Raw genomic sequence first — 19089 nt, forward strand, 5'->3', positions numbered from 1 at the left:
ACAAAGCATTTTAGAAACATTCATTAATTTCATTTGAACTGAGTGATTTGGAAAATCTCAGAATTCTATCAATATCTCCTCTAATTTCTGAGTATCTTCACTGAAGTTAGACTCTTTGTTTTGTTTTCTAGATCTTCACTAAGTTAGATTTTTCTGTGTGAAGTAAAAAATAAAAATAAAATGAAGATGGTTGTATCCTGTCTGCTAGAAAATGGAAAGAGAATTCACATTTCTGGATACAAAGTCCTGCATATTAGTTATAAAAAACTCTTGAAGAATTCAGGCATATTGATCTGCAGCCAGACTAAAAATAAGGACTGTTACTGTTCTGCATTGCTCTGAAGAACCTCAGTGGTTCTGGCACTACATTCTAATTTTCTAAAGCTAATTTAATTTTTGTTAATTCTGTTAAGTGTCCATTAAAAGTTGGGACCTAATACAACAGAATCAAGATGGAAAACTACTATTAATTTCAACAGTAGGAGCTACATTTCACAAAGCACCTAATCACAGCGTTCACACTGCAGTTTTAGCATGAATGTTCTTTGCAAAATAGTCTGAAGATCATGAAATGCTTATCCTATACTTATGGACTATTGCTTAAATGCTCAATACAAATTTCCAGTGAAGCAAGACGTATTCTTTTAAGAATTTTAATGAAAGGTAGCTCGTTTCATTTGGAACACAATTTTTAACAGACTGCAATCCCAAATATACTCCTGTTGACTCTGAGAAGATTTGGTGGGAGGCATTTCCTTAGCTTTTTGTTTTGAAAATTCATTACGTTGAATTGTGAATTAATGACAGTGCCCAAGTTACTTTCTTTGCTAATCTTCCAAAAGTTGTCTCAGCGCTTGGAGAAATTACTTTCATGATTTGACATTTTGTTCCCACTGACTTTTATAATGTTGCCACCGTGCAGATGACTAACCAGCTACAGAAGTAAAAGCAGCAGCATGTTATTATCCATGATTAGCAGTTTCTCCCTTCTCACTGTATGGATATTTTTTGATCTTACTTTAGTGCTGACATTTGGTTTAGCTCATATTAATAATAAAAGGTCTAAATCATTTGCCATCTTTCTATACAACTAAGCTTTAGAAAAGGTAAGTATTATATTTTTGTGAGGCATATAACCTCCATAAATATTCAATTTAATCATTCTTGAGAATGACTGCCTCTTTAAATATCAAATTAACAATCAACTACAACTACCCCAAATAAAAGTTGGCTTGTGAAGCTCCAGCTCTACCCCATATTTGAGGTAGCCTCTTCACCCCTACTTAGAAAGTAGGTATCAAGTTATTCCCATGTAGACTTTCAAAACAAAGCAGCAAAACTTTGTACTTAACAAGCTTACCACCATGCATAACATTGTAATGAACCCTGTTCTTTTTTGGTTACCACAGAACCACAGCGCATACCAAGTTTTTGATGCACTAGCCTATTCACTGTAACGCTGTGTTAAAAATCATTTTATAAATGGCCAGCTACTGCAGACGTGGCTGAAGAAAACAGGGTGAAAACTACAACTGCTTTAAAATGTATTAGTCCTTTACCCGCTAAGACAAAGAGTACATCCTTCTACAACTACATGAACTTGTTCTGAGGTGGCATTCAGTTATTCCTGATTTCAAAAAGCTACCCAAAGACTATTGTTACAGCTTACATATTGCACTCTTCTTTCACACGATACACAAAATCTGATTCTCCTACTCTTCAGATTAGTATCACCATTGACAACAGTGGCAGGAGGAACAAATAGACAGATAAAATAAAATGAAGCTAGTCCTGAGTGATCAAAGAAATCAGGGGTTCTCAAAAGGCAGAAGGAACCAGACTGTACATGCAGTCTGCTGGATGAGACTTGCATGCCCAGAGAAGAGACAAGTGTGCTATACTTTGTCTTCATTCATAAAACAGGTGATATCAGAACAGAATTGGGATTTGGAGCCAGATGATCATTTCGAAGGTCCGTTCCCTAACAAGGACTGATCATAGCCCACAGAGAGATATAAGTATTTCAATTTGAAATAAAACTTATGCAATAACACCAACATGATAAAAGCACCAGTGGCAGTCTTATGGCTGTTAGTTTTGTGGGTGTGCTTGATCTTTCCCAAAAAAATAGTCTCATACTCTCCTCATTGCTAAAGGCAATGCAGAACTGAAAGAATTAAACTTGCAGCTTGGTTTCATATAACGCCTTTCGTTTAAACAGCAACCTCATGATGCTCTGAAAGATTAATGCATTAAATGTTTGCAGTGCAGTTGCCACTTATGTGACCAAAGTATGCATTCACTTGTGTACTGGGTGCAACACAAGAAATTGATTAGGGAGCTATAACATCTCAATGTATTTGAAGCGTGGTTCAGCATTACAGAATAAATTAACATTCTGTATGTCATACATAGGTCTGTAACACGAGTCACCATTTAGTTAGAATAGTCTGATCTAATTTATACACTCTCTTTTAAACATTATTTTGCAATTTAACTGGATTCAGCTATGATGGAAGTCTACATAGCACAGACACTTATTACTCAGTCTGGTACACTTGAATCTCAGAAAAGAGATGAAAAGCCTATTTTTAGAGATGCTGGTCTTGCATTTAATAGGATTTTTCATTTAAATTGCGATACATTAGTATATCTTTACCATTCTACATTGTACAATGCACACTCAGAGAACATTTGGAACAATTAAGTATTAGCCCTATTCTGAGAAAGAGTACAGCTGTGATATCTAAGTGCAAAACTTAGCAGAGGTGAATAAATAGCATGCTTAGAATACGGGGAAAACTCTGTGATGAATGATACCAGCATGTCAGAAAAGAGCAAAAGAACAGGAGGACTGGCTTTAGCAAGAGAGCTTTGATGCCAAGCATGAAGAGCGAGCACTTTGACCAAACACCTGTATTACTAGCTAAACAAGCATGCCTTTGGTCTCCGAAATAAGTGATTGTTCTTTCCTACAAGGGAAAAGCAAATTTGTCCATTCCTTCATTGCTTTGCTTCTGATTAAGTTAAAACAAAGAAGCTAAGGTATAGCATAAATGTCTCTGGTGGGTTTTATTCACTCTTAGGTACTTGAAACTTATTCTAAGTGTCTGAAAGATTTAACAGCTTTCAGCACAAGAGTATAATGATATCACAGTTCTCCAGCTGACACAGAGCGATTCAAGTGTGCACTTGATGAATAAATTTTAACAGATTTCTCCAACAAGGTTGCAGAGACACATACCTTAGACTCATGGTATGATTTCTGGATACTGTTGCCATAGAGCTACTGTGAGACATGTGGGCCAAAATTATCTGGGTATCAATATTCTAATTTTTCTGTCTGATGTCTCACAAAACCCAGGATGGTCTCCATCCCTCTCCAGACTAAAAGACTAAGTACACTCTTCTCTCTCCCTTCTCTATCACAAGTGTATTACAGCTTTCATCCTTCAGCCAGTTCCTTTATAAACAAAAGCAATTCCTCTGATTTCTGTTCTCTCTGTTAACCTACCCTGTGGCTAACCTCAAACGGCTGTCAATAAGTTTGGACTCTCTAACATGAGCATTCACAGCAGGCTGCTTTCTGCTCAGAGACACAGATCTAACTGGGAGCCCGGCTCTGCAGAGACCTCACATGAACGGGATGGGCAAGTGAACAAGAGGATCCCTGGGGAAGAAGGATTGCAATGAACAAGAGCATGGTTGCCACAGCATCATCTACATTAAGGAACACTATTGGCATGAAACCATCATGCATGCAAAGCACAACCTGCTCTTACATTCATAGATGCCAATGTCAAACCAGAGTCAGGGAGTAGTAACATGCGTGGAATTAATCCCAAATCATAACCATAGATGCCAGACAGTACCTCTGTGAGGATCAAGCGTTGATACTTCAACTTCAGTGTACTCCACCTCAGCACTCTCAAGGTCAGGTCCTGCCCCAAAAATATCAAGAAGATGTTTCTTTGTAGCACTGCATGCTTCACTTGAGCAGTGGGCCTGATCCTACTGCCACTGGAATTAATGGACATGTCCTCATTGACTTTGATAGGTGCAGGATCAGGCCCTATTTACAGCAGACGTGAGTTATCAGAGGTGTAAGGCCTACCTATTCCTAAGGTCGCCCCTACCTGAGAAGCAGCAGTACAACACAAACCAAAATTATGAAACTGTGTGATGTGAGAATTGTGCCTAATTCTTACTTTCTATTAAACACCTTCAAAATTGTCACAACACAAATGGAGTAGGAGATTATCTGGGATTCTCCCCTATTCCTGCTGCAGCTACAGGTTCTCTCTCTTCTATGTCTCTCCCTGACATTACTTTTTCTTCCTTTTGCATGGCTGCTGGGGCAGGACACTTCCCACTGTCCACTTTGCTCATGTTTAAAAGCCTTCCCTAAGTCCTTCATGACTACCCTCATCACCTCTCATACTCTCAATTTCTGCTTTGCCACAAAGCAATTTCAGCACTTTTCCCTCGTGTTCTCAATAAAGAGTTTCCCTTCAAGTTCTCCTTAGAATATTTACAATGGCCACCCATCTACCTCCTCAAAATGCTCCTTTCCACAATGCCCACAAAAAGCTTGACAATGATTAGACAGATGATTTACTAAGACTACTGGCTGACCAGTAACTGGATGTAACAGAGACAAGAAACAGCTGTTATTTCCTGCTCTTTTCCTCGGGGTTTTCCTAGATGGATTTCTACTGGATTTCTGAAAAAGTTGGAAAGTCTATGGCAGACTGGAACCCTGCAGAAATGCTTGCAGGTTCTTTAGAACAAAAAGATCTGATGACTAGAACTGTAAAATTTTGGAGCAGCCTTTCAACAGCATTAGTTTTGGAGCAACATTGCAATAGCATTGGTGAGAGAAGGAAAAAAAAAAAAAAGTCAAGAAAAAAAAACCAACTGTTTCAGAAGAAATATTAGTCAATAACAAAGTTTAAATGACATACTTCCTACAATAGGAAAGATTCTTCAGGATCGATACAGCTTTATGTTCCTATGTTCCAGCTGTCTGTGTGTTTGTTTTACATGAGGGTGTCTCTATTTCTAATTTGACTTATTCGAGCCACAATGGGCTAAGTTCCATACACTGACCATAAGCTCTTTCCTCTTGCTTGCTGAAGTGAAAGCTATTGTCATACAAATACAGAATGGTTACTGTTATTTTTAGAATTATATAAATAATAGGCTTCTGTATCTGGTACATAGATCTGCAATAACCTAGTTGGTTTTAACAAAGCTGCCCAAACTGTAGTGGATAAAGATTAAAACCATTTATTTCCCGCACACATGCAGGTTGCTACATCAGAGCTAACTTGATCTGAAACAGGTAGGATAAGAGAAAAAAAAGAAAAAAATATGAAGAAAAAAAAAAAAGGAAAAAAAAAATAATAATTGAGCTACAGTTTCCAAAGGTTGGTTCCAAGTTTTTCTGTGAAATTATCCACATATTTAAGCAGTATTCTTTGAATAAATATTTTAAAAACACTGGTCATGAAGAATACAATATGCTAGATGATAGTAGTTGATGACACCTTTTAATGATTATAGATATTATCCCATGTGGTGTGTCAAGGCATTTGGCAGGTCATGTTATTCTGATTCATAACAGATTATTTTTAGGTTTAACGCTTAAATATTTCAAGATCTGTAGAAAGGAATAAAAGACAGAGAAATAAAATAAGTCTGTAGAAAAAAAAAAAACAAAAACAACAACAAAAAAAAGCTTCTTAATATATGTCATATAGAACTTAAAATTCCTACTATTAGTTAGTTGTAAACTGTCCTCCATCTGAAGGCCTCAAATCCAGCAAAATTAATTACACTTCACAATGATGTTCAGAAATGGGTCCTGTCATTTCCATTCTGCACATGAGGAAAAAGATCTATATTTGTCAGTTTTCTCCACTATCAGAGAGGAGGAGGAAAGGACTGAACCTATCAAATCCTCACTGCTGCCACAAGAAAACATTACAGCCTTCAACTGTAAAAAATAAATAAATAAATAAAAATAGAATCTATTGTTTAAGTTTGAAATTACCTTTATTTTCATCTGTTGATTTCATGTGATTTTCACCATCTTCAATGTAACCTGATCCTAAAATATTCAAGTAAAAGTTGAGCTGAGAAAATATTTATTAAAGCCAATCAAATGAATGAGTTAAACAGCTGCAGTTCGTATTGCCACTGTTTATTTACATAGGAGAAATTCTACTTTTAGATTCACATCTAAAAGACAGTCACGCAACAAAGGTGAGTAGGACTTCTTAAATAATCAGGTTAAAAAAAAAAACAAAAAAAAACAAAAAAAAAAACAGGATAACTTTGCTCGTAGCAGGTACTCTAAACAACATGTCCACCTATTTCATGAAGTGCACTGAGATCCAGGAAAGAAAGTGACCAGTAAGGGCAAGTTAACATTGCTATGTTGCTGCCAGACTGTGGGAGCACATGCCACAACTCAAATTTGCTCTCTGAATTCATTTTTTGCATCTGTCAGAAATCTGTCAAAATGAGGAAGTAATTCTCTTTTACCATCATTTTCCATCTGTAGTATTGGTAACTGATTGCCTGGTAGAAGTGCCTGGGCAGATTTATAAACAAGTCTTTGTATAAGACATGCTCATAAAAAGCTATGCAAATTCAAAATGATAGAAGACACTTTGGAGGATGTTATTGTGATTATAGGATTACCAAAAATTTGGCCCCCGTCTAAACCACAACCATGCAAGTCCAGATCTTAGAATAAATATTTAATTAGGTCATTAGGTCAATTTACTCCTAGTTTTAGAGCAAAATATCCTACCAGAATAGTAGTCTCCATCATTGTGCTGTCTTGCCAGTTTTTCATTGGTTGAGTTTGTAGCCAAGGCAGATCTGAAGAGCAAACCAATAAAAGTTTATGTAATTATCCATAACAGCCAATAAAATCAACATGATGATATGCAAATATCAGTCATTGTCTATGCTGACTACTACAATTTCTTAAGTATTGAAGCTAATGAAAATTTTGTTTCTGTCTTTATGATAACCATAAGCAAGCTTTAAAACAAAGGTGGTCCTTCTTGCATTACTTTAAGACTTCCGTGTTTTTAATTTAATTTCTAAATGCATTCAAATGTAGGTCTGACATTCTTGTATTTCTCTTAGCTGTCCTTTTTCTATTTTTAGAGTATTTCCTCATCCTGTTGTTGTGTAAGCAGGTGGTGCATGAAGCACAACCATCTATTGTTTGCAGGTGTGTGCCATAATAAACTACATTCATATGGTGGAAGGCCCCAAACCTTTAAACAGAAATACTTCACCATTACCAGAAAGCAAGCTATCTTACCGAGACATCTCCATGGATGATTCTTTAGCTTGAAAAAGAAGAATAAAAGCATCTATTAATATACTGTACAAGTAAAATAATTTTAAAATAATAATTAATAATTAAAAAAAAAAAAAAAAAAACACACAGCAATTATCTACCAAAATCAGAGTAAATTCTCTTAGATATTACAAAATCAATTACTTAGTGTTCTACATCCCATTTAAATGTCTCTTTTGCAGTGAAGCTAAGCTCTTTAACCTCAAATTTCAGCCTGGTCAATTTAAGCTGCCTAGGACATCCAGGTACTTGAAATTTTCCAAAATATTTTGCAATGTACTCCATATCACAGGATGTTCATTTAAACTAGATTTCCTTACTTTCCAAAAGACCAATACCTTAATAATAAAAGACAAACACAAAAGTGAAATTATATTAGTATGGGGAGAAAAAGAAATCTAATAATCTAAAATTTCCTTCATGAAGACTAGAGAAATATCTCAATTACCTCCAAGTTGGGACCCTGAATCAAATTGTTGTAGTTCTGTAATGGAGCAAAAAGCACCTCAGGCTGCTTCTTCCTCTACATTTGAAGGGTCTGAATTCCAGACCTTGGATTGCATCAGAATAGTGCAATTCTGGCCTACCTCCAAAAACATGTGCTCCACTAGTGCCTTTCCAGCACCATTAGTTAGATGTTCTCCCTATTCTGCCTAAGATACCTGAGTAACTTCAACACACCTACAGCTTAATTTTACCCAACCATGCATTTTTAAGCAGACTTTTAGGTTTTTAAAAACACACGTAGTCATTTCCCAAGGCCTCACCCCCACGGGCCGTTGTTCCTGAAGCAGATACAATGTTTTTACTGCAATACATTAATTACTAAAGAAATAGAAGAGAATCATTTCTTACCCTTTTTCTTCTTACATAAAAACCACCATACAGTGAGAGTTATTGCTCCTACGATAAGTATGAGGACAAATGCAGCAATGACTCCTTTCTGCCAAGATGCTAAGATGACTGGAAATACGGAAGACATGTTTAAGAGAGTATATACAGTGACTGGTCATCATTACTAACTTCTGCATAAAGTGAGCTTTTACTTTACTACAAATTAACCTTCCTACACAATGCTGAAAGTCTTTAAGGAGACTTGCGTGCAAAGGTCGCTAGTGAGCCCTGCTCTTGTGACAGACATCTCAGTACAACAAAGGGTTGCTTTTAACTTAATATGACTCCTTTGGCTTTTGAGCATCTGTTAAGCTTTTGTATGTAGGTAAAATAACCTCTGTTTATAAATGTTTCTCTGTCTAACTTCTGCCAATGGTGGAACAAAACCAAGTAAGGCAGGTATACTTCATAACATCCCTTACATTTAGTAACTTTACATATAACATGACCTCACCTGCCACGATAGCAGAGTATGCAGTTTATTGTAAAAGTTAACTTACCATTGATGGTTATTGGATGGCTTTTCACATTCACCTTAGCTCGATTAGAAACCATGCAGTAATATGTCCCTGTATCCTGCCTGCTCATTGTTTCCTTGTGCCACACGATTCTGTCTGTGCTTTCGGTTTTTTCATATAAAAGAGTATCGTGATCAGTTTTTTTAAAAATCTTGAAGTGGATTGGCCAAGATCCTTCTTCGACAGAGCAGAGAAAAGCAGTCCCACTGCCATCTTCCACATCCCCATATGGAATACTGCCCAAGCTGGCATTCCTGATTGGTACTACAAAGAAAGGCACAAATGAAACATCTCTCTGCTATTAAAAATAACTTTGATGATAAAATACTGTATTGTAGATATACTTGCTTTAATGCCATTTTACTTAGCTAAACAGAGTGAATGCACAGTATTGTTCTGAAATATCTCTGCCAGATTGCATCCTCCAGTAAATATTTCTATACACTCAAAAATAAAGAGGGCATCATAAAGAAGCAAAGCAGACACAGAAGGAAACTATATCCATTTCCACAGAAGTCAGCCTCTTAAACTCCTTCAGATTCCCACCAGGCCCCAACCTAGAAATTATTTGGTTTTCAGAAATAACACACTCTGCAGTTTGATAGTACAAATAATTATAATTATTTATAGTTATATAATTATTATTTATAATTATTTTATATATATTATAAATAATTTATGTACCTATGCTTTCATAGTTATGTAGGGTTACACTGTTTTATACTAACTGCATTATATCTTTCTCGTAACAATAGTAAACATTGTCAGATGATGCATCAAAGGCATGAACAAGTCCTAAATTCTAAAGATTACAGGATATAGCAAACAAAATAAAATAGTCTACATTTGAACAAATTGTAAGAATATGCATAGTGAAAATACAGTTTTTAGGCTACTAATGAAAGAAATAACATATACAGAGCTATCTTACAAATACATGTGAATCAACACTCATAACTGCATCAGGAAAGAAAATGTATATACAGTTAACACTTTCTATGGCACAATGCAAGTGGACTGTCACTAGCTTCCCAAAATGCTTTGGATTTGAAGCACCTGCTTTGCTAAAATTACTGAACAAAATTTTTCTGGAACTATTAATGTGTTTGGAGCAGGGTCATGGATAACACAAGGCAGAAGTAAATGAGGAGTCATCAAGGCAACACTGGCACAGAAGCAAAACGAGGAAGCCAAATCTGATATGAAAAGACGCTTGTCATGAAAGCTGCGTTTATATTAGGAAGCTGATTTAGATGCAAAATGTGGGCTACTGCAACTGGCCTCATGACTGTGAGAGGATTGCTATATAAAACAAATTTTTTTTTTTTCAGGAAATATAGCCAGAATTTTACTCTATTTTTCAGAAAAGTATAGCCAGAAAGGACAGAAAACAGAACTCAGGAGAGAAAACAACCACATCAGGAGAGAATAGCTGCAGAAGATAGTTTCATCAGGCTCCAAAATGCGAGTTTCTATTCAGAATTTCCGAACGGTGTCACAGTATATCCCGAAACACTGCTGTAATGACTGCAATACACTAGTTCTAGCAAGGATGTGTAAGACACTATAGAAATAGACACTTATTAAAGGACTAAGATTATGCTTTGTATTTGTTTGTTACTCGTTATTTCAAATTACCTTGACTTTACATTTTACTGGATAAAGCTTTTCACAGTTTTGTATTTCAGCTTCTCTCCAGTGTTAGCAAAGCATATCCTAGTGGAACTGATGAACTTGATGTGCACTCCTAGCTCTATAATCTAAGCAAAGGCAAATACTGTCAATTGAAACTTTTTTAGAGGCCAAGAAAACGAAGAGCATGTCCTTCAGCTGTGCAATAATCCAACTGACACAGAAGAAATGCAACAATTCTGGATATATCTGTTCTAGTCATGTACAACTCAATGTCAAAACTCACATTTCTTCAGTAAACTCAGAGATAATCCACCTTTTAGCAAGTTTATATTTTTAAAATGAACACAATTCGGATTCAGGCTAGGACACAACACTGAAAACTCCTTTGAACCACTAGGATCTGAACTATTGTGTGAAAATTTACTACCATCTGCTCGGAGAGCACCAAACAAATCTACAGAAATAGAGTATGATGGTTAAAATCCCACCAAAACAAGACACTCTTACCCACGTAAGAACCAACACGCACGTATGTTTTAAGAGTTATCAGTATCAGACTCTTGTAGCTTACTATGAAACAGTTTTTTGCTTCCTGAAGTTGCTCTTCACATCTACCAATTGCACACTTGCAAATCACAGCTTTTTCACTAGCATGCTCCTTCTTGAAGTAGTGTTAAGATACCCAGCATATATCAAGCCTCATGCTTTCTTCTATAGCCTTCCAATTCTTCTTTTTAAAGCTTCAGCTACCTCATGGATAGAGGAATTTTGCCCTTTCTAATGCAGCCTCTGTTTTTCCTGCAGTACCTCCTACAGGCTTTCTCATGTTCTAGATTTGAATATCGTCATCCTGTGTTAAGGAATGTCTGTGGTTATTCAGAGATTCAGATGCATGCTTTTTAATTTTGTTATTTCCCTTATTTCAAATATCCCACTACAGCAGGACATTTCAGCAGTGCAATTCAGTCCTCTCACTCTTAAGGGTTATAAGCTAGTAAAGACATTGTACTTAAAGCTGGGCACAAAAGTAACTTTTCATACTTGCAGATCAGTTTGCTCATTTCCAGTAACTACTATTTGCAGATACAGCATAATAATAGACTGACTTTCAGAGCTCCTAAGGAACTGCAACCTCTGGTGTTGAACATGCTCAGTGCCTCAGAAAATTGCAATTAATAACAGAGATTTTTAGAGAGATTACTGAAAGTGTAGATTTATTTATTTATTTTTACTAGGAATCTAGCTAGCAAGCTTACATGTATTTTGGTGAGGAAATTCATAGAAATAACTTCAATATCATTACATATGCAATAAATCCAGACCTATGGAAATCAAATGTGGAAAAAATTGATCTGGTTCTGAATTTTTTAATCGTTATTTTACTGAAACAGCTTTTGTTGTTCAAATTTTTGAACACTGAAATCATTTATGCTTTGCCAGTAAGACTACTTCTACAACAGGATTTCAAGTCAGATGTCTTTTGCATTAAAATAAACTCAGCTGTAGTCAACTCAGTTCTGACTACTATCAAGATTGTTACTTCATTGACAAATAGTCTGATACAGATCTCCAACTATTTTTACTCCATTTGAACAAGGATTTATAAATATTTTGAATGAAATAATGCTTTTATTATAATAAAGTTTTTATAAAGCATCCATTTTGCTTAGTCTATAATATGCCACTTCAAGCAGTTTCAAGAATCAAAATATGGCATTAGACAAGAAGCATTGAACAGACTTACCTATTACTGTGATGTTGAGAATATTGCTAGTTTTCACGCCGCTAGAGTGATTATTTCTAGCATCACATTTGTACCCTCTTTTGTCATTTTGTCTAATATTTTCATCCAAGAATGTAGCATATGTGTCATTAATTACCACTTTCTTAACTTCATTTCCTTTGTAGAATGTGAATGTTATTGGCGGTGTTCCCATCATTAAACGACAGATCAACTGTAGAGGTTTCCCCAGTACCACCTCCGGTAAACCACTGACAACAGAAAGAGTTGGCTTGGAGACTGGAGCTAAAATGGGAAGAAAAAAAGTGTTGCCAATTATATTACATAAGACTCAAAGATACAATATTATTTTATATAAAGCATACAAATATACACTATTTAGCTAGTTTCCACACCCAGCCTATATGGGAAGCTCCTGCTCATCAACAGAATGGAAGCAAGAGGATGACTTGAACAAAGAAAAAACAGATAACAAAACATACATGTATGATTTAGACTAAAACAGCATGCAAGCAGAAGGCAAAGAAAACCAAGAAAAGGTCAGTAAAACAGCTGTGGATCATCCAAACTCGAGAGCTAGCTCTTACCCAAGGAGCAAATATATAGAGTAAAATAATCTGGAGGTAAAGTAACATCACATGTATTATCTGAGATGGATACTCTAGCATCTAATCAGGGACCTCTGTTTCTGCAGTGAGTTACAACCCAATTAATCCCCCTTTACAGACTTGAGAACTGACTGTGCTTGTTCCATGATGGGGAAGGAAACTAGGGTGTTTATAAATAGTGTGCTGGTCAGGGGGTTGTATAGATAGCAAAAAATTTGGCTTTTCTGGAGTACAGTCATCCAGATGACCTCTGTCTCTCATGGCTTTCTGCCTGGAGGGTCAGGGGAAGAGATTCAAGGTAGCTACTGACAGAGTTTCAGATCAAACTGGTGAGTTAAATGTTTGCAGATCATTCCCAGCTCCTGCAAATGGTAATGAACGAGAGTTTATTTGGCACCTAGCAGAACCAAGTGAACAGGACAGAAGGGAAGACATGCTATCTCCTTTCCTCTAGGGCCAAGCCTGTAACAGCCTCACTTGACTAAGATAGCAATAGGTCAAATCCTCTACAACTAAAGCATGTAAGCACATCTCACAGAAATTAATATTCCAAAAACTTATGAACACCCTTGTAGTTCATGAAGTAGAAGAGACGGATTTGTAAAAAGATGAGCCTATTTATAAGTTTATGGCTTTGATTTCTTTTTTTTTTTCCACTGGGTTCTAACCTTCTGTATCTACTCACCATAAACACTTATCCTTACAGGTTTGCTCTCCTTGACTATTCCTTTTACTTCAGCCTTACAGATATAGGATCCAGTATCATTCACATTAACTCTCATTGTTAGGTTTCTAGAATTTTTCAACAAGATGTCTCCATTTGAATTTCTCCGTAATATAGAGAAGTTAGCTTTTCGAAAACCACTAATGCTGCAACTCAAAGTTAATTCTTTATTTTCATCAAGCTTGCTCATAGAAGCAGACAATATTGGCTTGGGGAATAACTCTGTAAGATAAAAAGAGAAATCATTCAAATTGAGCATAAAAGAATGTGACTGCCTATCCCAAATTATACAGAATGAAGCATATAGAGAAAGATTGCAATCAGGACAAAAACCCATCATGCTATTGTAATATAATAATATTTTCAGGGAAAACAGAAATGTAACAATTGCTTGGAATCTACATCCCATATGTGGAAAGTATTTGAAAGTATTATTTTAGTTGTAAAGTATTAGCGGCTGGCAAAAATCAGAAGTCCAAATCTAAATAGCCTTTAAATTAGGGAAAATTTATACTTGGATCTGGACATTACCTTTGCAGATCTACCAAATTCAAATTTAAATATTTCTTCACTGAGTAAAATCTAAGGTGAACAGAGGTCTTACCTGCCACAACAACATTCAGTTTGGTGGTTTTAGATGCTCTCCCTTGCTCCACCTTACACAGGTATTCACCACTGTCCTCTAGAGTAGCAACTGCAGAATATTTCAAAAGTTTCTCATCTCGTACACTATTCAGTATTGTTTTGTTTTTCTGAAGTATGATTTCAATGTCACGCATTCGAGCTACTACAGTTGAGCATTCAAACTCTATCCTGTCTCCTTCTGTAATATTACTTGTGGACTTGATGATCAGAGAAGGCTTTATAAATGGTTCTGAAAGAGAATACATATAAGATCAGAATCCAACTTTTTAATTATGGCAAGCAAAGAAATGTAAAATGAAAAGTTAAGCAACTTACCCTTGACAGTAACAAGTGTTCTGTTGCTGGGTTCTGAACTTTCAAGTTCAAAGTTTGTATGTTTCACAAATCTCTTACCAAAACAGTCAAAGTACAAAATATTATCCCCCTCTTCAACAGAAAATTCCGCTGTAGAAAAATTCCTGTATGCCTCAAATACAAGTTTTTCTTTAGGAGTTGAATTTGTCTTTGTCTTCCGGAAAAGGAACTGTAAAGGAGGTACTTCTTCTGGCAGCTCACAACGTAATTTTACAACTTCACCCTCTAAAACTTCTCTTTTCTCAGCAGTCAGGATTGGTTTGGTCATTCCTTACAGCAGAAAACAAGGAAAGAAATAGTTTGATTTGGGGTGATGCAGTGATCCATCTCTGATGACTATGGTATTGATTTATGCTAATGGACAGATACAAATAATTTGCAAATACTGGATCTGTTTGTTTTGTTTGTTTGTTTTACTATTATTATTATTTACTATTGTAACTATATTATTGTAACTATTTAACACAGAACAAATGTTTTCCTAGTTGCTTTTCCAAGAGGCAAAACATCACTTTCAGTCAAGAATACATGATTAGAAAGAGTATAGACAGAGGTTGCCCCTGTTCTCAGAAAAGATGAAGGAACAAGACAGAAAGACAGATATAAAATTATCTACAAAAGTAGTCCACCACTGATACTAGCTTTGGCAACAGCTATTACAAGGTGACAATCTTTGTTTCCAGCCTTTCCAGTAATTTAGTCTCCCCCACCAATGTATTTCCAGTCTATGGGTGCAAGCTTTCATAAATAACGCTTTCTCTAGTCTCAGGGATAGAGCATGGGAAGGTGGCTCAGGAGGCATGAATTCCATTTTTGACTGTCACTGATCTGCCAGGTAAGCTTGGGACTGAGATTTCATTTCTGTGCCTTAATATGAGGACTTAGTACTCAACTCTTGTAAAGCACTGGGATGTCTAAGGACAAAAAACCTTTTGCAAGATATCCTATTTAGCACTGGCTATTGTCACTCACCCTGAGAGGTTTCTCTTTTTGTATCTTAGAAAACTGACATGTTTGAAAGAATACTCACCTGTTACCCAAACATGTAACGATTTACTAGATTTTGTCTTTCCATCTGCTTTCACAGTACATTCATAGTCTCCTGTATCTGCAGATCTAGCGATAGGTACTTCATATCGTGCAACTTCTTTGTCTGATACAATCATATATACAAGCTTGCCATCCTTAAAAATTGTAATATTATGCTGTAGGTGGAAATTGGCACTTTTGCTAATATCAGCATGGCATATAATTGACATAGGAGCTCCATTCTTCACTTTGGCAGATGGCTCAGCCCTGATTTCAACATTGTTGAAGGTAAAAACTTGATGGAGAAAATAAAAAGAGAGTTATATTATCTTCAAATTGTCTAACATAAAACTGTTACTGATTAAAATGTAGTAGCTTGAGATAAAATTAATTCATTGTATCCTAGTAGCAAGTGTTATCATTTTTGTGGTCAGATCTCACAGATGTTGACAGTAGTAGCAGCTTTACCTTTCTCTGCACCAGTATATTAGATGCCCCTACTGATTATCTCAACATGCAATGTTCATCTCCTCACTCTCTGCCTTGGGCGATTCAGAGAATCACTGATTTGGCCAAATCTGCTAAATGCCCTAGAATAGCAGGGAATATTGGAGTAGATTTGCAGCTATTTCTTGTTTTTCCTGATTTCTTGTAGTTTGTTGTCTCCATCTCCTTTTGTCTGGAGATCTGAGAGATTAACAAAAGTTTGTATATCTTTTTGTCTGAAGAAACTGAAGAATGACAGCATAACCCAGTTTAGAGCTGTATTAAACCCCAAGTCACGTCATCCCTAAACATATGACAGAAATCTCTGAAGTTATTCCAGCATTTATTTATTTTTTTAAATCTGAAAGTAAGATTAGGGTTATGTTAAATTTAATTTTAAACATGTAATTTGCAAATATGCAAATTTCATTTTAAACATGTAATGTACATACTTGGGATAATCTCAAATCTATACTTTAGGAAAACTGGAGCATAGCAAAAGATATTTGGGTTCAAGTTCTGCAAGCAAACTTGTACATGCCTAACTTCACACTGTGACATGTCCCATGATCATACACTCAAGAATCCTTAACAACCATATGGCTTTAAATAATCGAAATACAGAATCATATACAGAACTAAAGTCTTTATTTAATTTATAATTTAAACTTTCCAGCCCTTGAAAAAATATGTTGAATACAATATTCCTACTAAAAATGAACAAATAAAAAACAGCTAAGTAGTTTAACAAACTAAGTTTATAATAGCATTAACACATACAGTGCTTCTGTGTTTATAACCACAGGAATGATAAATACTATGTAACAAAATTTTATGATTATCAGAATATCAGTATAATAATACTTTTATTCACACAGCTCAATGAACAAGTACAGGGAAAACTTTTGAGTGCACTCATTTTCCCTTCCCATAGAAATTACAGATTTGGATATGCATACTTTTCCCCAAGATTTTTATTAGAAATTAAGTACCTGAACAGTAAAAATTTTCTGCCTTGTCCAGTTACCAGATATTTACAATTTGCCAAGGAGATTTTGGGCCATAAAAATCAGTACAGTACTTTTTGCACATGAGCAGACTACGTGACACAGAGGAGCAAGCATTTCTTGATAGATGGAGAAAAGCAAGGATGCAGAGTGTACATGCTCGGAGCCAGCAAGATGACAACATAAAAAGTAAAAGCATTTCTTTCAGGACACAAGTTCTATACTCTGCTCGGACAGGTTCATGGAATATTTTGCAAGAAAAAGAGCAAAAGAGAGTGAACATAACTTTGTTTGTTTTTAAAACTAATAGAAAATACAAGTAGTTGAATTTCCCCTCCCATCTTTTCTCATTTGTTGGAGCAAGCAAATTGGTCTAGGAAAAAAATCACCAAAACATTAATTAAAAATCTGAGCAGCACATATCTCTGCACATATCTCTTTTAAACACTTTACTAAGAAACACCACCAAGTATTTTTTTTTTTTTTTATGGCCAAATTTTGTAGAGATTTAGTACAGCAAACCAGATAAACTCTGTTATGGATGCACACTAACTAAAGAGAAAGCAGTTAAATTACGTCTTTTAAATACGTATGTGAAAAAAAAAAAAACAAAACAAAACAAAACAAAAACAAAACCACAAAAAAACTATCATTACCTACCTCTTTCCTGAGTGTAAACTCCTGAACCTGAAAAAAGTGAAAAGCAATGTTATTTTCAAAGTTTACAGATTGAGAGACAGCATTATAAACACTAAAAAGTTACCAAAAAAACTAACAAACCAAACCAACCAACCAGCCAAACAACAAAACACAGAAGCACATGTACCCATCCAGATACTTAGTTATTAAACTTACACTGCAAGAAAATCACCAGAAGAGCAAGATGCATCTCGTTCCTGAAGAACAGACACTTAATTACAAAATAAAACAATATTCATCATCAGAGGTAATTTGCTACCAGGTCCCCAAAACAGTTTCTTTTTTTTTAAAAAAAAAAATGTTTTATGGAAACTAATAAAATTCTGCCATTAAAATTTGTACATTTTTGCAAATCTTCAGCTGAAACTGGCCAGATCAAGTAATCGTTCCCATTACTGGAAACTGGAAATGGCAAACAATGAGAATCTATCTGCTGCTCCCAGGCAGATTACTGTTCAGGAAGTGACTGGACTTTTCCTGAGGGCGCCACCAAATGCATTTGCTTTGTTTAATTTCTTAAGGTGTATTAAAAAAACAAGAAGGTCCAGTGACATTTATCCTGCAGTTCCTGTCAATACGGGTATTTTTAAGTCACAATTAACCATTTACGAACACAAATTACATCCATTATTTGACCTCTGCAGATCCTTGAGCAAATATTTCTCTTCATCCTGGTATAGAAAACTCATTCAGAGAATACATATACATAATTATTCACTTTTCCCCTTTACCTCCATATCTAGCTCACTCGCCTTTGCTATGGCAAACCACAGCTTTACCATTGAGTTCACAATAAATTCAAATTACTTCAGAAACCATAGCAACTGTTGGGTTACACTAGAATATTGACAGGTGGACCTCTTATGCTACCATCATGTATCAAAACCATAGAAGGGCACAAGTTTTGTGCAGTTAGGACAGTGAAAAACATACACAATTACAAAACTTTAAACCCACAACAGTTTGGAGTTTCATTTCCCTACGGAGAGCTGAAGGAGCACTTGCACAATCTGAAACAGAGAATGCTCAAGAGTTAAATCTGCCAGTAGCTTGAAACTGTTTGAATTCAGACGTCCCTGAGAGATCTGCTGACCTTTCCTGTGTCATTTAATTTTGTGCAATAATAAAAGTAGCCTGACAGTATGACAGCCATGCCAGAATGAGGGATGATTAATTTTGCATCCAAAATACTGAAAGCATAAACTGAATGTAAACCAAAGAAGAGGAAAAGATGCATAATATTCTACTTCAGCATTTCAGTTGATGTAAATGTCTGCCTGAGATACTGTAAGGAACTGATGTAAAATTCAGAACACTTGAATTACTCAACTTCCTTTAACAAATGGACGGGTTTGGGGGGCTTTT

The 19089-nt window shown here is 35.7% G+C and overlaps 1 protein-coding gene across 5 annotated transcripts in view; it reads right to left on the bottom strand.

Annotated features, from left to right (window-relative positions):
* PECAM1 (platelet and endothelial cell adhesion molecule 1) overlaps positions 1-18162 on the bottom strand; it is a 31463-nt gene extending 13301 nt beyond the window's left edge. For 2 of the 5 annotated variants that reach the window (XM_084298515.1, XM_084298512.1), the window contains exons 1-13: positions 17881-18161; positions 17686-17712; positions 15534-15827; positions 14465-14773; positions 14109-14378; positions 13466-13726; positions 12176-12457; positions 8779-9060; positions 8240-8347; positions 7346-7373; positions 6821-6891; positions 6056-6112; positions 3873-3941 (exon numbers count right to left, since the gene is read on the bottom strand). In XM_084298515.1, coding sequence (XP_084154641.1) covers positions 3873-3941; positions 6056-6112; positions 6821-6891; positions 7346-7373; positions 8240-8347; positions 8779-9060; positions 12176-12457; positions 13466-13726; positions 14109-14378; positions 14465-14773; positions 15534-15827; positions 17686-17712; positions 17881-17914 — 2092 coding nt within the window. In that variant the 5' untranslated portion in view covers positions 17915-18161. Of the gene's footprint in view, positions 1-3872; positions 3942-6055; positions 6113-6820; positions 6892-7345; positions 7374-8239; positions 8348-8778; positions 9061-12175; positions 12458-13465; positions 13727-14108; positions 14379-14464; positions 14774-15533; positions 15828-17685; positions 17713-17880 lie in introns of all 5 variants that reach the window. The other 3 variants (XM_084298513.1, XM_084298514.1, XM_084298516.1) reach the window with 3 other exon arrangements.
* Between the last annotated feature and the right edge of the window lie 927 nt (positions 18163-19089).

This window comes from Netta rufina, assembly GCF_964035555.1.
Source record: "Netta rufina genome assembly, chromosome: 19".
In the NCBI taxonomy this organism is placed as follows: domain Eukaryota; kingdom Metazoa; phylum Chordata; class Aves; order Anseriformes; family Anatidae; genus Netta; species Netta rufina.